At 43.3% G+C, this 21,538-nt stretch overlaps 1 protein-coding gene across 2 annotated transcripts in view; it reads right to left on the bottom strand.

The window, feature by feature from the left end:
• Positions 1 to 21,538, bottom strand: part of RAB3B (RAB3B, member RAS oncogene family) — a 93,454-nt gene that overhangs the window by 17,945 nt on the left and 53,971 nt on the right. For both annotated transcript variants that reach the window (XM_063627564.1, XM_055254551.2), the window contains exons 3-4: positions 17,753 to 17,871; positions 13,755 to 13,879 (exon numbers count right to left, since the gene is read on the bottom strand). In XM_063627564.1, coding sequence (XP_063483634.1) covers positions 13,755 to 13,879; positions 17,753 to 17,871 — 244 coding nt within the window. The remainder of the gene's footprint in view (positions 1 to 13,754; positions 13,880 to 17,752; positions 17,872 to 21,538) is intronic.

The following is a 21,538-nucleotide window of genomic DNA, read 5'->3' as shown; positions in this document are numbered from 1 at the left end:
AACCCAGCAAGAACCTCCACAGCCTTAAATGTCCCTGTCTGACTGACAGCTTTGAAGAGAGCAGTGGTTCTCCCAGCACGCAGCTGGAGATCTGAGAACGGACAGACTGCCTCCTAAAGTGGGTCCCTCACCCCTGAGCAGCCTAACTGGGAGGCAACCCCCCAGTAGGGACAGACTGACACCTCATTCAACCGGGTACTCCTCTGAGACAAAACTTTCAGAGGAACTATCAGACAGCTGAATTTGTGGTCTCACGAAAATCCGCTGTTCTGCAGCCTCCGGTGCTGACACCCAGCCAAACAGGGTCTGGAGTGGACCTCTAGTAAACTCCAACAGACCTGCAGCTGAGGGTCTTGTCTGGTAGAAGGAAAATTAACAAACAGAAAGGACATCCACACCAAAAACCCATCTGTACATCATCATCATTGAAGACAAAAAGTAGACAAAACCACAAAGATGGGGAAAAAACAGACCAAAAAAACTGGAAACTCTAAAAAACAGAGCACCTCTCCTCCTCCAAAGGAACGCAGTTCCTCACCAGCAACGGAACAAAGCTGGATGGAGGATGACTTTGATGAGTTGAGAGAAGAAGGCTTCAGACGATCAAACTACTCTGAGCTACGAGAGGAAATTCAAAACAATAGCAAAGAAGTTAAAAACTTTGAAAAAAAATTAGAAGAATGGATAACTAGAATAACCAATGGAGAGAAGGGCTTAAAGGAGCTGATGGAGCTGAAAGCCAAGTTTCGAGAACTACGCGAAGAATGCAGAAGCCTCAGTAGCAGATGCGATCAACTGGAAGAAAGGGTATCGCTGATGGAAGATGAAATGAATGAAATGAAGAGAGAAGGGAAGTTTAGAGAAAAAAGAATAAAAAGAAATGAACAAAGCCTCCAAGAAATTTGGGACTATGTGAAAAGACCAAACCTACGTCTGATTGGTGTACCTGAAAATGATGGGGAGAATGGAACCAAGTTGGAAAACACTCTGCAAGATATTATCCAGGAGAACTTCCCCAATCTAGCAAGGCAGGCCAGCATTCAGATTCAGGAAATACAGAGAACGCCACAAAGATACTCCTCGAGAAGGGCAACTCCAAGACACATAATTGTCAGATTCACCAAAGTGGAAATGAAGGAAAAAATGTTAAGGGCAGCCAGAGAGAAAGGTCGGGTTACCCACAAAGGGAAGCCCATCAGACTAACAGCTGATCTCTCAGCAGAAACTCTACAAGCCAGAAGAGAGTGGGGGCCGATATTCAACATTCTTAAAGAAAAGAATTTTCAACCCAGAATTTCCTATCCCGCCAACCTAAGCTTCATAAGTGAAGGAGAAATAAAATACTTTACAGACAAGCAAACGCTGAGTGATTTTGTCACCACCAGGCCTGCCCTAAAAGAGCTCCTGAAGGAAGCACTAAACATGGAAAGGAACAACCGGTACCAGCCCCTGCAAAAACATGCCAAATTGTAAAGACCATCGAGGCTAGGAAGAAACTATAGCAACTAACGAGCAAAATAACCAACTAACATCATAATGACAGGATCAGATTCACACATAACAATATTCACGTTAAATGTAAATGGGCTAAATGCTCCAATCAAAAGACACAGACTGGCAAACTGGATAAGGAGTCAGGACCCATCAGTGTGCTGTATTCAGGAAACCCATCTCACGTGCAGAGACACACATAGACTCAAAATAAAGGGATGGAGGAAGATCTATCAAGCAACTGGAAAACAAAAAAAGGCAGGGGTTGCAATCCTAGTCTCTGATAAAATAGACTTTAAACCAACAAAGATCAAAAGAGACAAAGAAGGCCATTACATAATGGTAAAGGGATCAATTCAACAAGAAGAGCTAACTATCCTAAATATATATGCACCCAACACAGGAGCACCCAGATTCATAAAGCAAGTCCTCAGTGACCTACAAAGGGACTTAAACTCCCACACAATAATAATGGGAGATTTTAACACCCCACTGTCAGCATTAGACAGATCAACGAGACAGAAAGTTAACAAGGATATCCAGGAATTGAACTCAGCTCTACATAAAGTGGACCTAATAGACATCTACAGAACTCTCCACCCCAAATCAACAGAATATACATTTTTTTCAGCACCACACCACACCTATTCCAAAATTGACCACATAGTTGGAAGTAAAGCTCTTCTCAGCAAATGTAAAAGAACAGAGATTATAACAAACTGTCTCTCAGACCACAGTGCAATCAAACTAGAACTCAGGATTAAGAAACTCAGTCAAAACCGCTCAACTACATGGAAACTGAACAACCTGCTCCTGAATGACTATTGGGTACATAATGAAATGAAGGCAGAAATAAAGATGTTCTTTGAAACCAACGAGAACAAAGACACAACATACCAGAATCTCTGGGACACGTTCAAAGCAGTGTGTAGAGGGAAATTTATAGCACTAAATGCCCACAAGAGAAAGCAGGAAAGATCCAAAATTAACACCCTAACATCACAATTAAAAGAACTAGAAAAGCAAGAGCAAACACATTCAAAAGCTAGCAGAAGGCTAGAAATAACTAAAATCAGAGCAGAACTGAAGGAAATAGAGACACAAAAAGCCCTTCAAAAAATTAATGAATCCAGGAGCTGGTTTTTTGAAAAGATCAACAAAATTGATGGACCGCTAGCAAGACTAATAAAGAAGAAAAGAGAGAAGAATCAAATAGATGCAATAAAAAACAAAAAAGGGGATATCACCACCGATCCCACAGAAATACAAACTACCATCAGAGAATACTACAAACACCTCTATGCAAATAAACTAGAAAATCTAGAAGAAATGGATAAATTCCTCGACAAATACACCCTCCCAAGACTAAACCAGGAAGAAGTTGAATCTCTGAATAGACCAATAACAGGCTCTGAAATTGTGGCAATAATCAATAGCTTACCAACCAAAAAGAGTCCAAGACCTGATGGATTCACAGCTGAATTCTACCAGAGGTACAAGGAGGAACTGGTACCATTCCTTCTGAAACTATTCCAATCGATAGAAAAAGAGGGAATCCTCCCTAACACATTTTACGAAGCCAGCATCGTCCTGATACCAAAACCTGGCAGAGACATAACCAAAAAAGAGAATTTCAGACCAATATCCTTGATGAACATTGATGCAAAAATCCTCAATAAAATACTGGCAAACCGAATCCAGCAGCACATCAAAAAGCTTATCCACCATGATCAAGTGGGCTTCATCCCTGGGATGCAAGGCTGGTTCAACATACGCAAATCAATAAATGTAATCCAGCATATAAACAGAACCAAAGACAAAAACCACATGATTATCTCAATAGATGCAGAAAAGGCCTTTGACAAAATTCAACAACCCTTCATGCTAAAAACTCTCAATAAATTAGGTATCGATGGGACGTATCTCAAAATAATAAGAGCTATCTACAACAAACCCACAGCCAATATCATACTGAATGGGCAAAAACTGGAAGCATTCCCTCTGAAAACTGGCACAAGACAGGGATGCCCTCTCTCACTGCTCCTATTCAACATAGTGCTGGAAGTTCTGGCCAGAGCAATCAGGCAGGAGAAGGAAATAAAGGGTATTCAATTAGGAAAAGAGGAAGTCAAATTGTCCCTGTTTGCAGATGACATGATTGTATATCTAGAAAACCCCATTGTCTCAGCCCAAAATCTCCTTAAGCTGATTAGCAACTTCAGCAAAGTCTCAGGATACAAAATTAATGTACAAAAATCACAAGCATTCTTGTACACAAATAACAGACAAACAGAGAGCCAAATCATGAGTGAACTCCCATTCACAATTGCTTCAAAGAGAATAAAATACCTAGGAATCCAACTTACAAGGGATGTGAAGGACCTCTTCAAGGAGAACTACAAACCACTGCTCAATGAAATAAAAGAGGATACAAACAAATGGAAGAACATTCCATGCTCATGGGTTGGAAGAATCAATATCGTGAAAATGGCCATACTGCCCAAGGTAATTTATAGATTCAATGCCATCCCCATCAAGCTACCAATGACTTTCTTCACAGAATTGGAAAAAACTACTTTCAAGTTCATATGGAACCAAAAAAGAGCCCGCATCGCCAAGTCAATCCTAAGCCAAAAGAACAAAGCTGGAGGCATCACGCTACCTGACTTTAAACTATACTACAAGGCTACAGTAACCAAAACAGCATGGTACTGGTACCACAACAGAGACATAGATCAATGGAACAGAACAGAGCCCTCAGAAATGATGCCGCATAGCTACAACTATCTGATCTTTGACAAACCTGACAAAAACAAGAAATGGGGAAAGGATTCCCTATTTAATAAATGGTGCTGGGAAAACTGGCTAGCCATATGTAGAAAGCTGCAACTGGATCCCTTCCTTACACCTTATACAAAAATTAATTCAAGATGGATTAAAGACTTATATGTTAGACCTAAAACCATTAAAATCCTACAAGAAAACCTAGGCAATACCATTCAGGACATAGGCGTGGGCAAGGACTTCATGTCTAAAACACCAAAAGCAATGGCAACAAAAGCCAAAATCGACAAATGGGATCTCATTAAACTAAAGAGCTTCTGCACAGCAAAAGAAACTATCATCAGAGTGAACAGGCAACCTACACAATGGGAGAAAATTTTTGCAACCTACTCATCTGACAAAGGGCTAATATCCAGAATCTACAATGAACTCAAACAAATTTACAAGAAAAAAACAAACAACCCCATCAAAAAGTGGGCAGAGGACATGAACAGACACTTCTCAAAAGAAGACATTTATGCAGCCAAAAAACACATGAAGAAATGCTCCTCATCACTGGCCATCAGAGAAATGCAAATCAAAACCACAGTGAGATACCATCTCACACCAGTTAGAATGGCCATCATTAAAAAATCAGGAAACAACAGGTGCTGGAGAGGATGTGGAGAAATAGGAACACTTTTACACTGTTGGTGGGACTGTAAACTAGTTCAACCATTGTGGAAGTCAGTGTGGCGATTCCTCAGGGATCTAGAACTAGAAATACCATTTGACCCAGCCATCCCATTACTGGGTATATACCCAAAGGACTATAAATCATGCTGCTATAAAGACACATGCACACGTATGTTTATTGCGGCACTATTCACAATAGCAAAGAGTTGGAACCAACCCAAATGTCCAACAACGATAGACTGGATTAAGAAAATGTGGCACATATACACCATGGAATACTATGCAGCCATAAAAAATGATGAGTTCGTGTCCTTTGTAGGGACATGGATGAAACTGGAAAACATCATTCTCAGTAAGCTATCGCAAGGACAAAAAACCAAACACCGCATGTTCTCACTCATAGGTGGGAATTGAACAATGAGAACTCATGGACACAGGAAGGGGAACATCACGCTCCGGGGACTGTTGTGGGGTGGGGGGAGGGGGGAGGGACAGCATTAGGAGATACACCTAATGCTAAATGACGAGTTAATGGGTGCAGGAAATCAACATGGCACATGGATACATATGTAACAAACCTGCACATTGTGCACATGTACCCTAAAACCCTAAAGTATAATAAAAAAAAAAATAATAAAAAAAAAATAAACCAGAAGGAATTGCTTATATAGGTGATGGAAGAACTAAGAAGCTAAACAGAATATTGAGGAAACCCAGAGATTATCAAAAGCAAAAAATACTAGTATTAGAGCTAAAAGAAGCTGGAACCATGAGAGCAGGAGTCACAGTAGAGGAGTAGCCCCTGCTGGGGGGCCAGCTGAGGCAGGGGGAAAATACCTGGATTTCTCGCTTTTCTGCATCTCCAATCACCTGCCAATGTCTTCCCTTGGCTAGTCCCAGCCAGAAGCTACTATCACAGGAGCCTGGGAAACATAGCCTGCAAAGGTCAACCAGGGGGTTGCAGGAAAAACAACAGGTGAGGGTGAAGAATAATCGCAAGTAGGATGAGGACTGGCATAGCCATCGACTCATAGAAGGTTATAATTATCTGTTTACAATTTTGTTTCCCTAGTCAGTGTGCATCTTGAGGGAAGGGAACCCATTCACCTCTGTGTCCCCAGAGTCCATGATGTGTTCAGTGACTGTGAACTGCCCTGCCTGCAAGAGATTTTATACCTCCACATTACCACTAGCTTGCAGTGCCTCCTTGTGGGAAGAATACATCTCCCCACTCCATCGACATCAAGTTTGATTATGTGACTTGCTTTGGCCAATGGATGTGGACAGAAGTGATGTGATCTAAGTCCCAAGGAAGCTTTAAGAGGCTTTGCGTGGTTTAGCCATCCCAAATGGACCCCAGAGTAAGAAAATGCATGGAACAGAATTGCAGCTGACTTGTAGCTGGTATGTAATGAGTGAGAAAGAAACCCTTATTCTCCTGACTCAGGTTGTGTGTTATCACAGCATAATCTAAAGAAATCTCACCAACATTGTGGCTGAGGGTGGAAATGTGAAGAGAAACTATGACAGGCTTTCGGGAAAACATCATTGGATGATATGAGAACATTAGGATTTTGAGTCAAAGTCTGAGTTTGAGTACGGGGCCTGCCATCTACTACTTACATGGCTTAGAAAAGTTACATAATCTTAGAGTGGGAAAATAAAGATACAGAAGTGTGGCACAGCTCATTGTGTGCAAGAAAATGCAAGTGGTCTGGACTCAGCTTCTTCATCAAGAAAATCACTGGTTTACTACTGTACTGGTGATAATATACTATGTACTATACAGCAATACAGATACTGTATTACTATAGCTGATGATAATGCAGCCTTCCATGCTAGGAATGACAGCAAAGGTCACAAGAGGATTTTCGTGAAAGCATATTGTGAATTTTAAGTCACTGTTAGTTATTATCAATGCCAACTAGGCCTTTCTTTCTCTGCAACCAGACTCAATGATGCAAGGTTCCTTGGTTCATCTCAATGTAGAAAACACACACACACACACACACACACACACACACACACATTTATTGAGCCCCTATAATAAGCAAGGCAGTGTATGAGAGTCTGTGGGGTCTGAGTGATGAGTGGGGAATTGGGTAAATTGAAATCACAGAATCAAAGTGGGAAAGGGCCAAACAGATCTTCCTACTCAACTAATCCAAACTGCATGTTTTACAGATAGGTAAATGCAGAGACCCAGAGACAGCAAATGCAATGCTCAAAGTCACATAGTAAAGTAGTGGCAGAAGCAGGATAAAACTCTGAATCTCCTAATTCCTAGTCTGGGCGTGCGTTTCCCATTACACTATGCTGGTATGTGTGTGTTTCAAAACTACATTTTGGGCTGGGCATGGTGGCTCAAGCCTGTAATCCCAGCACTTTGGGAGACCAAAGCTGGCAGATCACTTGAGCCCAGGAGTTTGAGACTAGCCTGGGCAACACAGTGAAACCCCATCTCTACCAAAAAAAGCAAGCAAACAAACAGAAAACATAAAAGTTAGCTGGGTATGGTGGTGCATGCCATGCTTGTAATCCCAGCTATTTGGGATCAGGAGACTGAGGCAGGAAGATTGCTTGAGTCCAGTAGGTGAAGGTTGCAGTGAGCCAAGATTGTGTCACTGCACTCCAGCCTGGATGACAGAGCAAGACCTTGTCTCAAAACAAAATAAAACAAAAAAATACATTGTGGATGGTCTCTCCTTCCTTTGTAGGCAGAAGCACATTTCCCTTTTACTAGCTTCTCTGGGTTCTGGCCAGATCTCCAGTCAGATCCAGGAAAGGGACAAGAAGCCCCTTTCCGAGGAGCACATGGAGGCAGAACCCTAAAAGGTCATGCTTCCTGAAATAAAAGTCCCTAAAACTCCTCTACTGTGCCAAACACCCACCTGCCTCAGCATCTATATGATCTCAACAAAGTCCCAGGAACTTTGAGGATATGGAAGGCCGACAACAACACACAGCTTTTTTTTTTTCTTTTTTTAGACGGAGTTTTGCTCTTGTTGCCCAGGCTGGAGTGCAATGGCGCGATCTCTGCTCACCGCAACCTCTGCCTCCCGGGTTCAAGCGATTCTCCTGCCTCAGCCTCTCGAGTAGCTGGGATTACAGGCATGCACCACCACGCCTGGCTAATTTTTGTATTTTTAGTAGAGATGAGGTTTCTCCATGTTGGTCAGGCTGGTCTCGAACTCCCGACCTCAGGTGATCCACCTGCCTTGGCCTCCCAAAGTGCTGGGATTACAGGCATGAGCCACCAAGCCCGGCCTCACAGCTTTAATAAATGCGAATTGTTGGCCATATCAATAGTCTTGACTGAGTGTGCTGAGAAAAGCTACAAGAAAGGGAATCCTGAGAAGGGATCCCATAAAGCAGAGAATGGCATTACTGCACTGGCAAAGATACCACTGAAACTGACTTACTACCTGAGACAGCAGAGGGGTAGTCACTGGGTGAGGGTGAGGAAGGCTGAGCATCCCCCCTCACTGTTCCCAGATCTGATCATATCCTTGCAAAATTCTTAACGTGGTCTACAAGATCCTGCATCATCTGATCTCTGCCCATCTGTCCATCCTCATCTCATGCTACTCTCCCTTGATTATTTAGTCCCTGTGCCATGGCCTTCTTTCAATTTCATAAATATTTCACGCTTTAACCCACATTGGGACTATTCTGGATGTGGAACATGCCCCTCCCCACACTCTACTCTTTGCCTGGCTAGCCTTTTCTCATCTTTTTGTTCTCACCTTAAGTGTTACTTTCTCAGAAAACCTTAACTCTCCAGCCTAAAATTAGGTTTCTCTCTTGCACTTCTTCATAGCACTTGTGGTGGACTTATGTTAACTTCTATCTGCCCCCTTCATTCCCTCCTTTAGGAAACCACCATTTTAAACAGTTATATTGGGACTATGTTGCCATACTTGCCTCCCCCAGCCACTGGGATGGGCACATGACTCACAGGTGACCAATCATAGTATTCCTGGGGATTGATTCATAGTGGTTGGGAGAGAGAAGGTCTCTTTTCAGAGGAATTGGGAAGCCGTGAATCTGCCATCATCCCTCTAACTCCCCATGCAGAGAGTCTGGCTATAGAAGGAGGAGAGGGGATAAGTAAAGCTGAGAAATGGAGAGTGCAATTGAGCCCTGGGTCTCGTGGACTTCCCAGTTACAGGAGCTAATACATTCTCTCTCTCTCTTTTTTTTTTTTTTTCTTTTTTGAGATGGAGTCTTGCTCTGTCACCCAGGCTGGAGTGTAGTGGGGCAATCTCAGCTCACTGTAACCTCTGCCTCCTGGGTTCAAAGGATTCTCCTGCTTCAGCCTCCCGAACTACATGCTCGGCTAATTTTTGTATTTTTAGTAGAGATGGGTTTTCACCATGTTGACCAGGCTGGTATCAAACCAGGCTGACCTCAAGTGATCCACCCACCTCAGCCTCCCAAAGTGCTGGGATTACAGGCATGAGCCACTGCGCCCAGCCAATTCTATTTTTTTTATTAAAGCTAGTTTGATTTGCAATTTTATCACTTGCAATAACAAAAGTCCTAACTCAAGTAGAACTTATCACAATTTTAACAACTGTATTGAGCCATAATTCACATACCATACAATTCACCCATTTTTTTGCACAATTTTTAATTAATATTTGTGTAAGTATTTGTTTAATGTCTCTTTCCCCATTAGTTCCATGACAGTAAGGATTGCAGCTGTTTGTTCATCATTCATTATGTCTTAAGTGCCAGGGCAGAACTTGGCTCAGCGTGCTCAATAAATGTTTTTTGCTGAATAAGTACAATGTATTAATGAATATCTACCCTATGCTGGGTCCTTAGGATAATGAAACAAATCAGACACAATCCATGCAGTAGAAGCCTAGGAGGAGAGATAAACATGTAAATAGGCAAGTTCTGGTGATCAGTAGCAGAAAGCTCAGGAAGTTGAGTTAGGCAGAGATGGGTTACCTTGACCTGCCCAAACCTAACCAGTTCATTAAGGTCTTCTTCAAGTGCCTTCCTAAAAACACGGCACTAAGATTTAATGTCACGTGTTCCTAAATAAATTTGATAGGTTTATACTGAGTCCACCACTTGCTAATGGTATAAGCTTGAGCAAGTTATTTAACCTCTCTGAACCTCATTTTTGAGAGTATTGGACATGCTCTATAGTACCTAGCTTGAAGGTTTATAAAGAGACTTAAATGAGATAATTAATGCTAAACATTTCACATAGTACCTTGTTCAATATATATCAGCTATGATTACCACATTTGCTGTGTAGTAAAGTTAAGTGGTTAGGAGCACAGGCTCTGGGAGCCAGACTACTGCCTGAGTTGAAATACTGGTTCTACCCTCTTACTAGCTGTGTGACTTTGGCAAATTACTCAACTTCTCTGTGCCTCGCTTTTCTCATCTGTTAAAAACACACACACACACACACACACAATGTGGAGGTAAGGAAAGAACATATCTTGGAGAGTTTTAGAGGGATTAAATTAGATGTGTAATACTTTAAAACACTTAGAATAAATAGTGCCTGACACATGGTAAGCACCTAATAAATGTTTAACCAATTCACCTTTAAAAAATCTTAGAATGGGCCAGGAGCGGTGGCTCACGCTTGTAATCCCAGCACTTTGGGAGGCCAAGGCGGGCAGATCACGAGGTCAGGAGACCGAGACCATGGTGAAACCCCGTCTCTACTAAAAATACAAAAAATTAGCCGGGCATGGTGGTGGGCGCCTGTAGTCCCAGCTACTCGGGAGAGGCTGAGGCAGGAGAATGGCGTGAACCCGGGAGGCGGAGCTTGCAGTGAGCCGAGATTGCGTCACTGCACTCCAGCCTGGGCGACAGAGTGAGACTCCATCTCAAAAAAAAAAAAAAAAAAAAATCTTAGAATGGCCATGCGAGGTGGCTCATGCCTATAATCCCAGCACTTTGGGAGGCTGAAGTGGGCAGATCACCTGAGGTCAGGAGTTCGAGACCAGCCAGGCCAACATGATGAAACCCTGTCTCTACTGAAAATACAAAAAATTAGCCGAGCATGGTGGTGGGTGCCTATAATCCCAGCTACTCGGGAGGCTAAGGCAGGAGAATCACTTGAACCCGGGAGGCAGAGGTTGCAGTGAGCCGAGATCATCCCACTGCATTCCAGCCTGGGTGACAAGAGTGAAACTCCACCTCAAAAAAAAAAAAAAAAAAAAAAAAAAAATCTTAGTGAGAAGGGCTTGGCATGCTGGTATATTTTTTTCTAATACATATCCAAATACGTATTAGAAAATAAATACACAAAATCATCCTGCACAATTCCAGTGGCGTGAGTCCCCTCTTTGGGCAACACTACTCCAGACTCACACTATCCGGTGATTTATGGTTCCCTGACCCACAAGGTTGCTCCTTGCCTCTGCCAGGATTATGCCCCTGCCCGGAATGCCCTTAACTCTCTTCTTCACTTGACTGGTCCTACTTATCTTCAAGACTCCACTTGGACATTATGTTCTCTGATCCCAGGAGAATCAAGTTCCTCCTCTATGCTCCCCCAACATCCCTCTGTCACAGCCCTGACCAACTGGACTATGACTGTCACTGTAGGCTCTCTCACTGGATTGAGCTTCTTCAGACCAGGAAATGTAGGCTATTTCACAGCTCAGGGCCTAGAATAGAGTAGGCACTCAGGAAGTCTTCACTGGACAATAAAATGAAGTACCCAAATACTTAACATCACAAAGTTAATCAAAACATATTTTTGCATCCTCCGTGCCCAGCCGTATGCTAGGCACAGTAGGCACAAAGACAAACAAGATTCATTTCCTGTCTGCAAGGAACTTTCGGGAGACAGACAAGTAAATGAGTGCATCCAAGCATGATGGGTACTGTGACTCTTCTATGTATGGGGTGCATTGAGAGAACAAATAAAGAGCTCCGGCGGGGGGCTAGGAAAGGTTTCATAGAAGATGTGAAGTATGAGCTGTTTTGAAAGCTGAGTGGAGGCTCACCAGCTGGATGAGGATAGAAGATGGGGAGTAGAAGACAGCACTCCAAGCAGATGAAATATAGTCAGTCCAAGGAGAGTGCTGGGAGCCTCCAGGGAGCCTACAGGTTGAAAGCCTAAAGGGACCATCTGAAGTTCTCCAGGTGTGGGCTTCATCACTTGCTTATTGTTCTATGGACCACATGGAGGCATTTTCTGGACTCTGAGAACCTCTGTGATAGTGTAGAAACAGCAAGGCCCAAGATGACCCAACCTCCCTGTTTATTAAGCACTTACAGTTTGCTACAGTTTACAGGCCACCTTGGGGAGAAAAAAGTATACAACACACCCATACACACATACTCATAATGCAAATATATAACACACACAATTCACACTTGTATTTTATACAGATTACCCACCTATAAGCCCAAATATCTGTTTTTCAGAAACTGTCAGAGACTTTAAACTCTCCACTCCTCAATACTTACAACCCTTAGGATGTGAGATATACTTAGGGAGACTGGCCAAAAGCTAAGCAGTACATCTATTCTAGAGGAAGATTTCAAACTTTCACACCTACAGGCATGGAACTCTTTGTGTAAGGCAACCTTACCCTGGACCCCAATATATAAAATAAAAGCTCTTCTTTTAAGCAAAGGTAGGTAGAGTTCTGCTTTGGGGCCACTGAGACATGCCTGGGCACCTAGGCCTCAAAGGAGCACAAGGATCAAAATATGTTAAGCTTGGAAAAAGTCAGGACATCGATGAGCTACATACTCAAATCACATAGTTTTGTTCCTTCATACTATTACTTTTGTTGTGGATTGTGTTTTGGTGAGAAGCATGAATTTGCATTGAGATAAACTGTAAGAACAGCATATAAATACTCAGTGCTGGAAGGATGGTTGATATTCAGAACATGGTCACATTCAGCATACAGAGTCTGCTCTACAGTTGATGATGAAGAGTGGTGCTTCTCTGGAATAATGGGTTTGTTTTTATACTAGGACACTCTAAACCACATAACTGATTATGTTTCCCTCTTGGCAAACGTTGCTAGGAAGCTCAAAGGCAACATTTTGGCCCAACTCTTGCAGGTGTCCAAGAACTTAATACTTATCCTAGCTTCCTCTTATTTTTCCCTCACCCTTGCTTTCCCTTTGCTCCAATTTTCTCACTTATTTATTTATTTTTATTGTTGTATTGTGGCAATTTTTATAAGACATCTCAAGTCCTTTGTGGAAGGAACTGGTAAAAATAAGAGTTTTTTTGTTTTTGTTTTTTTTTTTTTTTTGAGACGGAGTCTCACTCTGTCACCCAGGCTGGAGTGCAGTGGCGCGATCTTGGCTCACTGCAAGCTCCGCCTCCTGGGTTCACGCCATTCTCCTGCCTCAGCCTCCGGAGTAGCTGGGACTACAGGTGCCCGCCACTGCACCTGGCTAATTTTTTGTATTTTTAGTAGAGACGGGGTTTCACCGTGGCCTTGATCTCCTGACCTCGTGATCCACCCGCCTCAGCCTCCCAAAGTGCTGGGATTACAGGTGTGAGCCACCGTGCCCGGCCTAAAATAAGAGTTTATAAATTTAAAATTTATTTACATATTCAATATAATAAAATATATACATATCAAAAATGATGAATTATCTAAAACTCACAGCACAAAGCCCATATGAACATAATACAAATATAAAACAATACACACAGATCACATAGGTACATAATTCACAATCACAACACTAATGTCATAAATACAAACACACTCATGCCTTCTGTTTACTCCACTCTCATGAACATGTGTACAAATGCACATGTGCACACACATGTGTCATGTACATACCAAGCTGCTCTGCGAGGAGCCGGCCCTTCTCAGTGGGAACAACCCTCTCTTCCTCCATGTCACACTTGTTCCCCACCAGAATAACTTGTGCATTGTCCCAGGAGTAGGTCTTGATCTGAGTAGCCCTAAAATGAGATAGAAAGAGATATGTTAATCATATTCCTATAGACTGAATGTCTGTGTCCCCACTTCCAAATTTACATGTTGAAGCCTAATCCCCAATGTAATGGTATTTGGAGGTGGAGTCTTTGGGATGTAATTATGTCAATGAGGCTACAGTCCTAATAAATGTGTCCATATAAGAAGAGAAAGAAGCTAGAGCTCTCTTTCTCTCTTGGCCATGGGAGGATACAACAAGAAGCTGGCTGTCTCCAGATACTGGAGCTGCTGGAACCTTGATCTTAGACTTCCTAGCTCCAGAACTGTGAGAAAGAAATGTCCGTTATTTAAGCCACCAAGTCTATAGTATTCTTGTTATAGCAGCCCAAACCGACCAAGACACATACCCTCCTATGACAAAAAGAAAACTGCAAAGTGTGAAGAAATGGTTTCTCTTCCACAGGACTAGCAACACCCAAGTTATTGCCAATTAATTCAGCTGAGGACAGACAGATACCTGTCCCTGCTGGCTGTCACAGATGCTGACTCCTAAGCCCTAGCTGCAAACCTCATCCATCTTTTTGAAGTCCACCTCTACCATATCTGGCCATCCCTCTCCTCACTGGGAAGAGAGGTCTTTCTAAAACAGGTATTTGATCACAAGGTATCTTTTCTTAAAAGCCTTCTCTGGCCCCCAGCTAGCTATGTGATCAAGTCCAGATTCCTCAGTTCAAGATTACTCATGCTGTGTCTCTCCAGCCTCATTACCCATTCTCCTGCCTCCCAAACCTTTTTACTCATTCCCCAAAAACTCTTCCACAGCTTGTGCTTTTGCCTACACTGGGAATTCCTTCCCCACAACTAACTCATCCTCGAGGGCCCAGTGCTGATCCCACAACACCTTGAGGGGAGCCTCTTCAAGCTTCCCCTAGATCCACTTAGCCTCCACCTCCTCCTATGTGATTCATAAACCTTCCCTGAAGCCTCGGATTATGATTATTTGCAGAAACCAAAATGTCAGCAGTGGTTACCTTCATATAAGATGATTATAAGACTTTTAAAAAATACTTTTCGGCCGGGTGCGGTGGCCCACGCCTGTAATCCCAGCACTTTGTGAGGCCGAGGTGGGCAGATCATGAGGTCAGGAGATAGAGACCATCCTAGCTAACACAGTGAAACCCCGTCTCCACTAAAAATTTAAAAAAAAAAAAAAATTAGCCGGGCGTGGTGGCGGGCGTCTGTAGTCCCAGCTACTCGGGAAGCTGAGGCAGGAGAATGGCGTGAACCCAGGAGGCAGAGCTTGCAGTGAGCCAAGATCGCATCACTACACTCCAGCCTGGGTGACAGAGTGAGACTCCATCTCAAAAAAAAAAACAAAAAAAAAAACCTTTTCAAATTTCTGTACTTTTCACATTTTTGAAAGTGAGCATGTATTACTTCTATAATTAAAAACAAAATTTTAAGAGGAAATAAAAAAGGACTCTCTTATATTATGAAGACATCTTTTTGTGGAGATGGGCCTAACATTCCCCAAAGACCCCAACAGGTAGAAATGATTACTTCCTCTTTTGGTCTCCTGCACATTTACCATGACACCTATTACGCTTGGCTGAATTTCTATTTCTCCCTGAGGGCAAGGACCGGGACTGGCCTATTCATCTTTAGGATGCCAATACCCAGCACAGAACACAGAGCAAAGAAGGTGTCAGTGAATGTTGATAAATGAACGAGCCAGTGAATGGTTAGTCCTGAAGCAGATCTTGAATCTGACTCTACCCTGACACTGACAACCTAACTCAACCCTAACTGCAACCTGAACCTATTACTGACCCTGCTCTTAAAGCTGATCTTACCAGCAACCTTCTCATTTATGGTGAGAAGCCATTCCCTCAAAGGATGGAATTCACTCAAACACCACTTCTTGTGGGCCCACAGGAAACCAGGCCAAATTCTGGGCACTGGGGCTTGGATGGCAGGTAGGGGTGAGGCTGAGACCAAGTTACTCACAGACAAAACTCAAAGGCCGGGGCTTGGGAGAGATAGACCCTCAGTCTTCAGACTCAAGGCAGGTAACTGGGGCCAGCTCTCCTTATCTCCCATGCTACTCTTTCCTTCATCTTCCTCCCTTCTCCCACTCCATTTCCTCTCAGCTCCCAGATCAGCAACAAACTCAGGTTATTCTTGGAGGAATCGTCACCAGGTGTTAAAGTCACCGTGTTCCTGAGGCAGAATGAACAGAGACTGAGGGAGGAAAGGAAGGGGGTCAAGGCCAACAGGGAAATGGGCAGTGTGGAGACACTTCAGGGGAGATGTGATGAGAGAGAAGAGGAGGAGCAGGGAGAGGGGAGGAAGGGAGGAAAATGATGAGTGGAGAAAGTAAAGGGAAGGGGAAGAGAACAGAGGAAGGAGAGGAGAAAGATCCAAGGTAGAGGGAAGAAAGAGTTATTAAAAAGGAAGGGGCAGAAAGGAGGAAGAAGAGGATAACCAAGAGGCAGAAAAGGAGAACATAGACCCCCAGGAATGACAGACATGCTGATGACACCCTGAACTGCTGGTCAGAACAGGGGAGTGCAGCAGGCAGCCCACAAGGTCACTCTCAGCTCAAGCTGTGTATGTGAAGCCAACACAGCTTCACACAACTATGGCAACTGCTCCCTGGGAGAAGCGAAGTCCTCGAAGGTCACTATTAGGCAAAAGGGAGAAGGAGACAAGCCCAGCACTGGCCAGCACTGCTGCTGTGTGCCTGGCCTGCTCGGCCTTTCCGATTCTGAAGGACAGCCACCACACAGATGTCCTACCTTCTCCCATCCTCATCTGAGCAGGGACACTGGGTCCTGGCCCTCCCTCTCACATGTCCTTCCCCTCAGGCTCCCTTCTCCTGGGAATCGTGCCCCAGGAGGAAAGCTATAAGTTGCTCGGAGGTTGCAACTCTGGGGTGCTGTACTGATTTCCACTGCATATTGAGCCTTGATGAACTTGGACTGTATGTGCTCCTGGACACCTGGCTCAGCCCAGGGATAAACTTTAAGAGCTATGTGCATTCACTCTCCACTGGAGCTACAGTAATCTTCCTGAAACGCAAATGTGAACCTGTTGGTTTCTAATTCATACGTCATCACCTATGGGACAGAATCCAAACTCCTTATAGCAGTACACAAAACCCTTCATGACCTATGCCCTTCAACACTCGCACCTACCTTCTCACCTTTGCACATCTGTACTTGTTTTCTGGAACATCCTTATTCATTTGTCCCTCGGGCTAACTCCTGTTCATCTTACAAAATGCAGCATATGTGTCAGCAACTCCAGGGCACCTTCTCTGACTCCCTAAACTGGGTCAGAGAGCCCTCTGCTGGGTTCCCACAGCCCTGATGCCTCGCTTCATCACTGCACCTAGCACACATTTTCTTTTCTTTTCTTTCTTTTTTTTTTTTTTTTTTAAGATAGAGTCTCACTCTGTTGCCCAGGCTGGAGTGCAGTGGTGTGATCTCAGCTCACTGCAACCTCTGCCTCCCAGGTTCAAGCAATTCTCCTGCCTTAGCCTTCTGAGTAGCTGGAATTACAGGCACATGCCACCATGCCTGGCTAATTTTTGTATTTTTAGTAGAGATGGGGTTTCACCATGTTGGCCAGACTGGTCTCGAACTCCTGACCTCAGGTGATCTGGCTGCCTAGGCCTCCCAAAGTGCTGGGATTACAGGCGTGAGCCACTGCATCTGGCCTATCACATGATATTTTCATTCCTGCTTATGGATCTGTCTTCTCCTCTCATCTGTGAACTGAGGCCAGGAACCATGTCTGATTCATCTGGGCTTCCCTAGCACACAATACAGGACCTAGCACATGTTAGGTTTTAATGAACAGTTTGCTAAATGAATGAATGAATATGAGTCTCATACCAGTCTTGGACAGCATTGAAGGACTCTTCATTGGTGATGTCATACATCAGAATGAAGCCCATGGCCCCACGGTAATAGGCTGTTGTGATGGTCCGGTACCGCTCCTGCCCAGCTGTGTCCTGGGCAGGAAAAGAAAAGAAACAATCTCTTAGAAAGTCTGCTTTGGTTCCTAAAAAGTCCCCAAGACAATTAACTAATAACCCAAGGAATTTTTTTTTTTTTTGAGATGGAGTTTCGCTCTTGTTGCCCAGGCTGGAGTGCCATGGCGCGATCTCAGCTCACTGCAACCTCTGCCTCCTAGGTTCAAGTGATTCTCCTGCCTCAGCCGCCTGAGTGGCTGGGATTTCAAGCATGCGCCACCACGCCCAGCTAATTTTGTATTTTTAGTAGAGACAGGGTTTCTCCATGTTGGTCAGGCAGGTCTCAAACTCCTGACCTCAAGTGATCCACCCGCCTCGGCCTCCCAAAGTGCTGAGATTACAGGGGTGAGGCACTGTGCCCAACCCAAGGCATATTTAAGGAGCATCTATTATGTGTCTTGTATTGTGCTTGCTGACTAGATTAAAACGATTTTTTAAATCTCATAGAATTTAATAAGAATAATTAAAATCCTAATGGAAAAGTGGACAAGAGGCATGAACAAGCACAGAAGAAATGTTGAGTGGGTAATTATTACATAAAAAGTTTTAACCTTATTTTTCTTTTCTTTTCTTTTCTTTTCTTTTCTTTTCTTTTCTTTTCTCTTTTTTTAAGACAAAGCCTTACTCTGTCGCCCAGGCTGAGTGCCCTGGCACAATCATAGCTCACTGCAATTTTGAATTTCTGGGCTGAAGCAATCCTCCCACCTCAGTCTCCGAGTAGCTGGGACTAAGGTTTTGTGCCACTTTGCCCAGCCCCTTATTTTTAATAATAATTCCCATGATTGATAAGCATGCAGTGAAATATACAACTTCACATCTTGCTTGTGGGAGTGGAACTTGGTTTAGCCTTTCTGGGAATCAATTTGGAAGTCTTAAGAGCACTAAAAATGTTCATACTCTTTGACCTAGAAATATTCCTTCTGGGAATTTTTCCCACAAAATTAGAAAAATTTTCCCTATAAAAATAGAAAATCAGACAAATATGTATGTACAAAAACACATTTGTTACAACTTTATCTAGACAGTAAAAACATATCAGCAACTTATATATTCAACAATAGGAGAATGGTTAAAATGTAAGAATTTTTATGTAAGTTCATGTATGTAAGAATATTTAACGATATGAAACAATACTTGTATGTGTGATCTATTAGTTTTATAACTATATGTGCACAGAAAAAAATAGAAGAAACACATCAGAAAGTTAATAGAGATCTTCTCTGAATAAGAGACAAGAATTACTGAGATTTTGATTTTCTTCATGTAATCTTTTTTTTTTTTTGAGACAGGGTCTCACTCTGTGGCCCAGGCTGGAGTGCAGTGGAGCAATCTTGGCTCACTGCAATCTCCGCCCCCTGGGCTCAAGTGATCCTCCCACCTCAGCCTCCTGAGTAGCACACCACCACACACGGCTATTTTTTGTATTTTTAGTACAGATGACGTTTCACCATGTTGCCCAGGCTGGTCTCAAACTCCAGAGCTCAAGCAATCCACCCACCTCAGCCTCCCAAAGTGCTAGGATTACAGGTGTGAACCACTGTGCCCAGACTTCTTCATGTATTTTTATTATCTCTACAATGAGCACGTATTACTCTTATGTAAGGAGAAATAAACATTTTTTCAAAAAATGACTTTACGACAATTCTTAATCACAAGTAGCTCATAGTCTAGTTGGAAAGACAAACACGTAAGCAAGCAACAAAGACCAGACCAACAGCAAAGGGTTATCAGGGCACATTGGGATGCTTCCAAATTTTCCACACAGTCCTCGTGTGAGGGACCAGCCAATCTTCTCTGTACCATTAAAGTCTCAGAATGTGTGATGCTTAAGCATGTATAAAACATGTCCTCATATATTATCTCATTTAAATTCTATGAGATTCCAGTGAGGTAGGTGTCATTATTATTTACATTTTATAGTTGAGAAGGCAAAAATTGCAGAAAGGGCAAGTGACTTTCCCAAGGTCAAGGTCACAAAGCTGGTGACAAATCTAGGCCTTAAATCTGGGACTTTTTTTTTTTTTTTTAAAGAGACAGGGTCTCACTCTGTCACTCAAGCTAGAGAGCGGTGGTGCAATCATCACAGCTCACCGCAGCCTTGAACTCCTAAGCTCAAGTGATCCTCCCATCTCAGCCTGCTGAGTAGCTAGGACTACAGGTGCTCGCTAGTGTATCCAGCTTTTTTTGTTTTGAGACAGGATGTTACTCTGTCATCCAGTCCTGAATGCATGATCACAGCTCACTGCAGCCTCAAATTCCCAGGCTCAAGTGATCCTCCCACCTCAGCCTCTCAAGGAGCCGGGACCACAGGCACGTGCCACCACGCCTGGCTAATTTTTTTTACTTTTGTAGAGACAAGGTCTCACTATGTAGCCCTGGCTGGTCTGGAACACCTGAACTCAAGTGATTCTCCTGCCTCAACTTCCCTAAGTGCTGGGATTACAGGCATGAGCCACCGTGCCCAGCCAAATCCAGGACTTCTGATTCCATGTCTAATGCAGGTACCACCACACCTCCATCAATGAAAGACTGATTTATTCACAAGCATCTACTGAACACCATCTACAGTTATAATAAAAATAAATAATGAGAAAAATAATTTCAGTATGCCACTATTTTTATATAGGTTGCACCTGTTATCCACAAATACTAGAAAACTCTGGAGAATATATGTTACTCTCATCTTACAGGTGAGGAAACTAAGATTCATTCAGAACTAATCTGTCTCTCTCCTGCACCCATTACAACATATTGCCTTAGCCATGAACTATACTTAGTGTGATAATAACATAGAACAACCACCACCCCTGCCCTCAGGAAGCCTCAATAGAGTTGTGAAGGTGGCTAAGATATAACAGCAAATTGATAATTAGCAATATGAGGTAATATGTCATCAGCACCAGATAAGCGGTATAAAAAAAAAAAATGAGTTGGCCAGGCATGGTGGCTCACACCTGTAAACCCAGCACTCTGGGAGGCCAAGGTAGGTAGATCATTTGAAGTCAGGAGTTTGAGGCCAGCCTGGCCAATATGGTGAAATCCTGTCTCTATTAAAAATACAAAAGTTGGCTGGGTGTGGTGGCTCATGCCTGTAATCCCAGCACTTTGGGAGGCTTAGGTGGGTGGATCACCTGAGGTTGGGAGTTCGAGACCAGCCTGACCAACATGGAGAAACCCCGTCTCTACAAAACATACAAAAATTAGTTGGGTGTGGTAGCGCATGCCTGTAATCCCAGCTACTCAGGAGGCTGAGGCAGAAGAATGGCTTGAACCCGGGAGGCGGAGGTTGCAGTGAGCCAAGACTGAGCCATTGCACTCCAGCCTGGGCAACAAGAGCAAAACTCCATCTCAAAAAAAATAAATAAATAAATACAAAAGTTAGCCAGGCATGGTGGTGTGCACCTGTAATCCCAGCTACTTGGGAGGCTGAGGCACGAGAATCGCTTGAACCCGGGAGACAGAAGTTGCAGGGAGCTGAGATGGCATCACTGTATTCCTGCCTGGGTGAAAGAGCAAGACTGTCTCAAAAGAAAAAAAAAAGTCACACAAGTTCAGGTAAAGTAGAAACATAGTGATTTGGGGTAGTTATGGAAGATGTCAAAGTGGAGATAATATATCCTGTAGGATAGGCTGGGTTCTTCAGGAA

Source organism: Symphalangus syndactylus, chromosome 12 (genome assembly GCF_028878055.3).
Source record: "Symphalangus syndactylus isolate Jambi chromosome 12, NHGRI_mSymSyn1-v2.1_pri, whole genome shotgun sequence".
Classification (NCBI taxonomy): domain Eukaryota; kingdom Metazoa; phylum Chordata; class Mammalia; order Primates; family Hylobatidae; genus Symphalangus; species Symphalangus syndactylus.
This window is presented reverse-complemented; position numbering and strand designations above follow the sequence as displayed.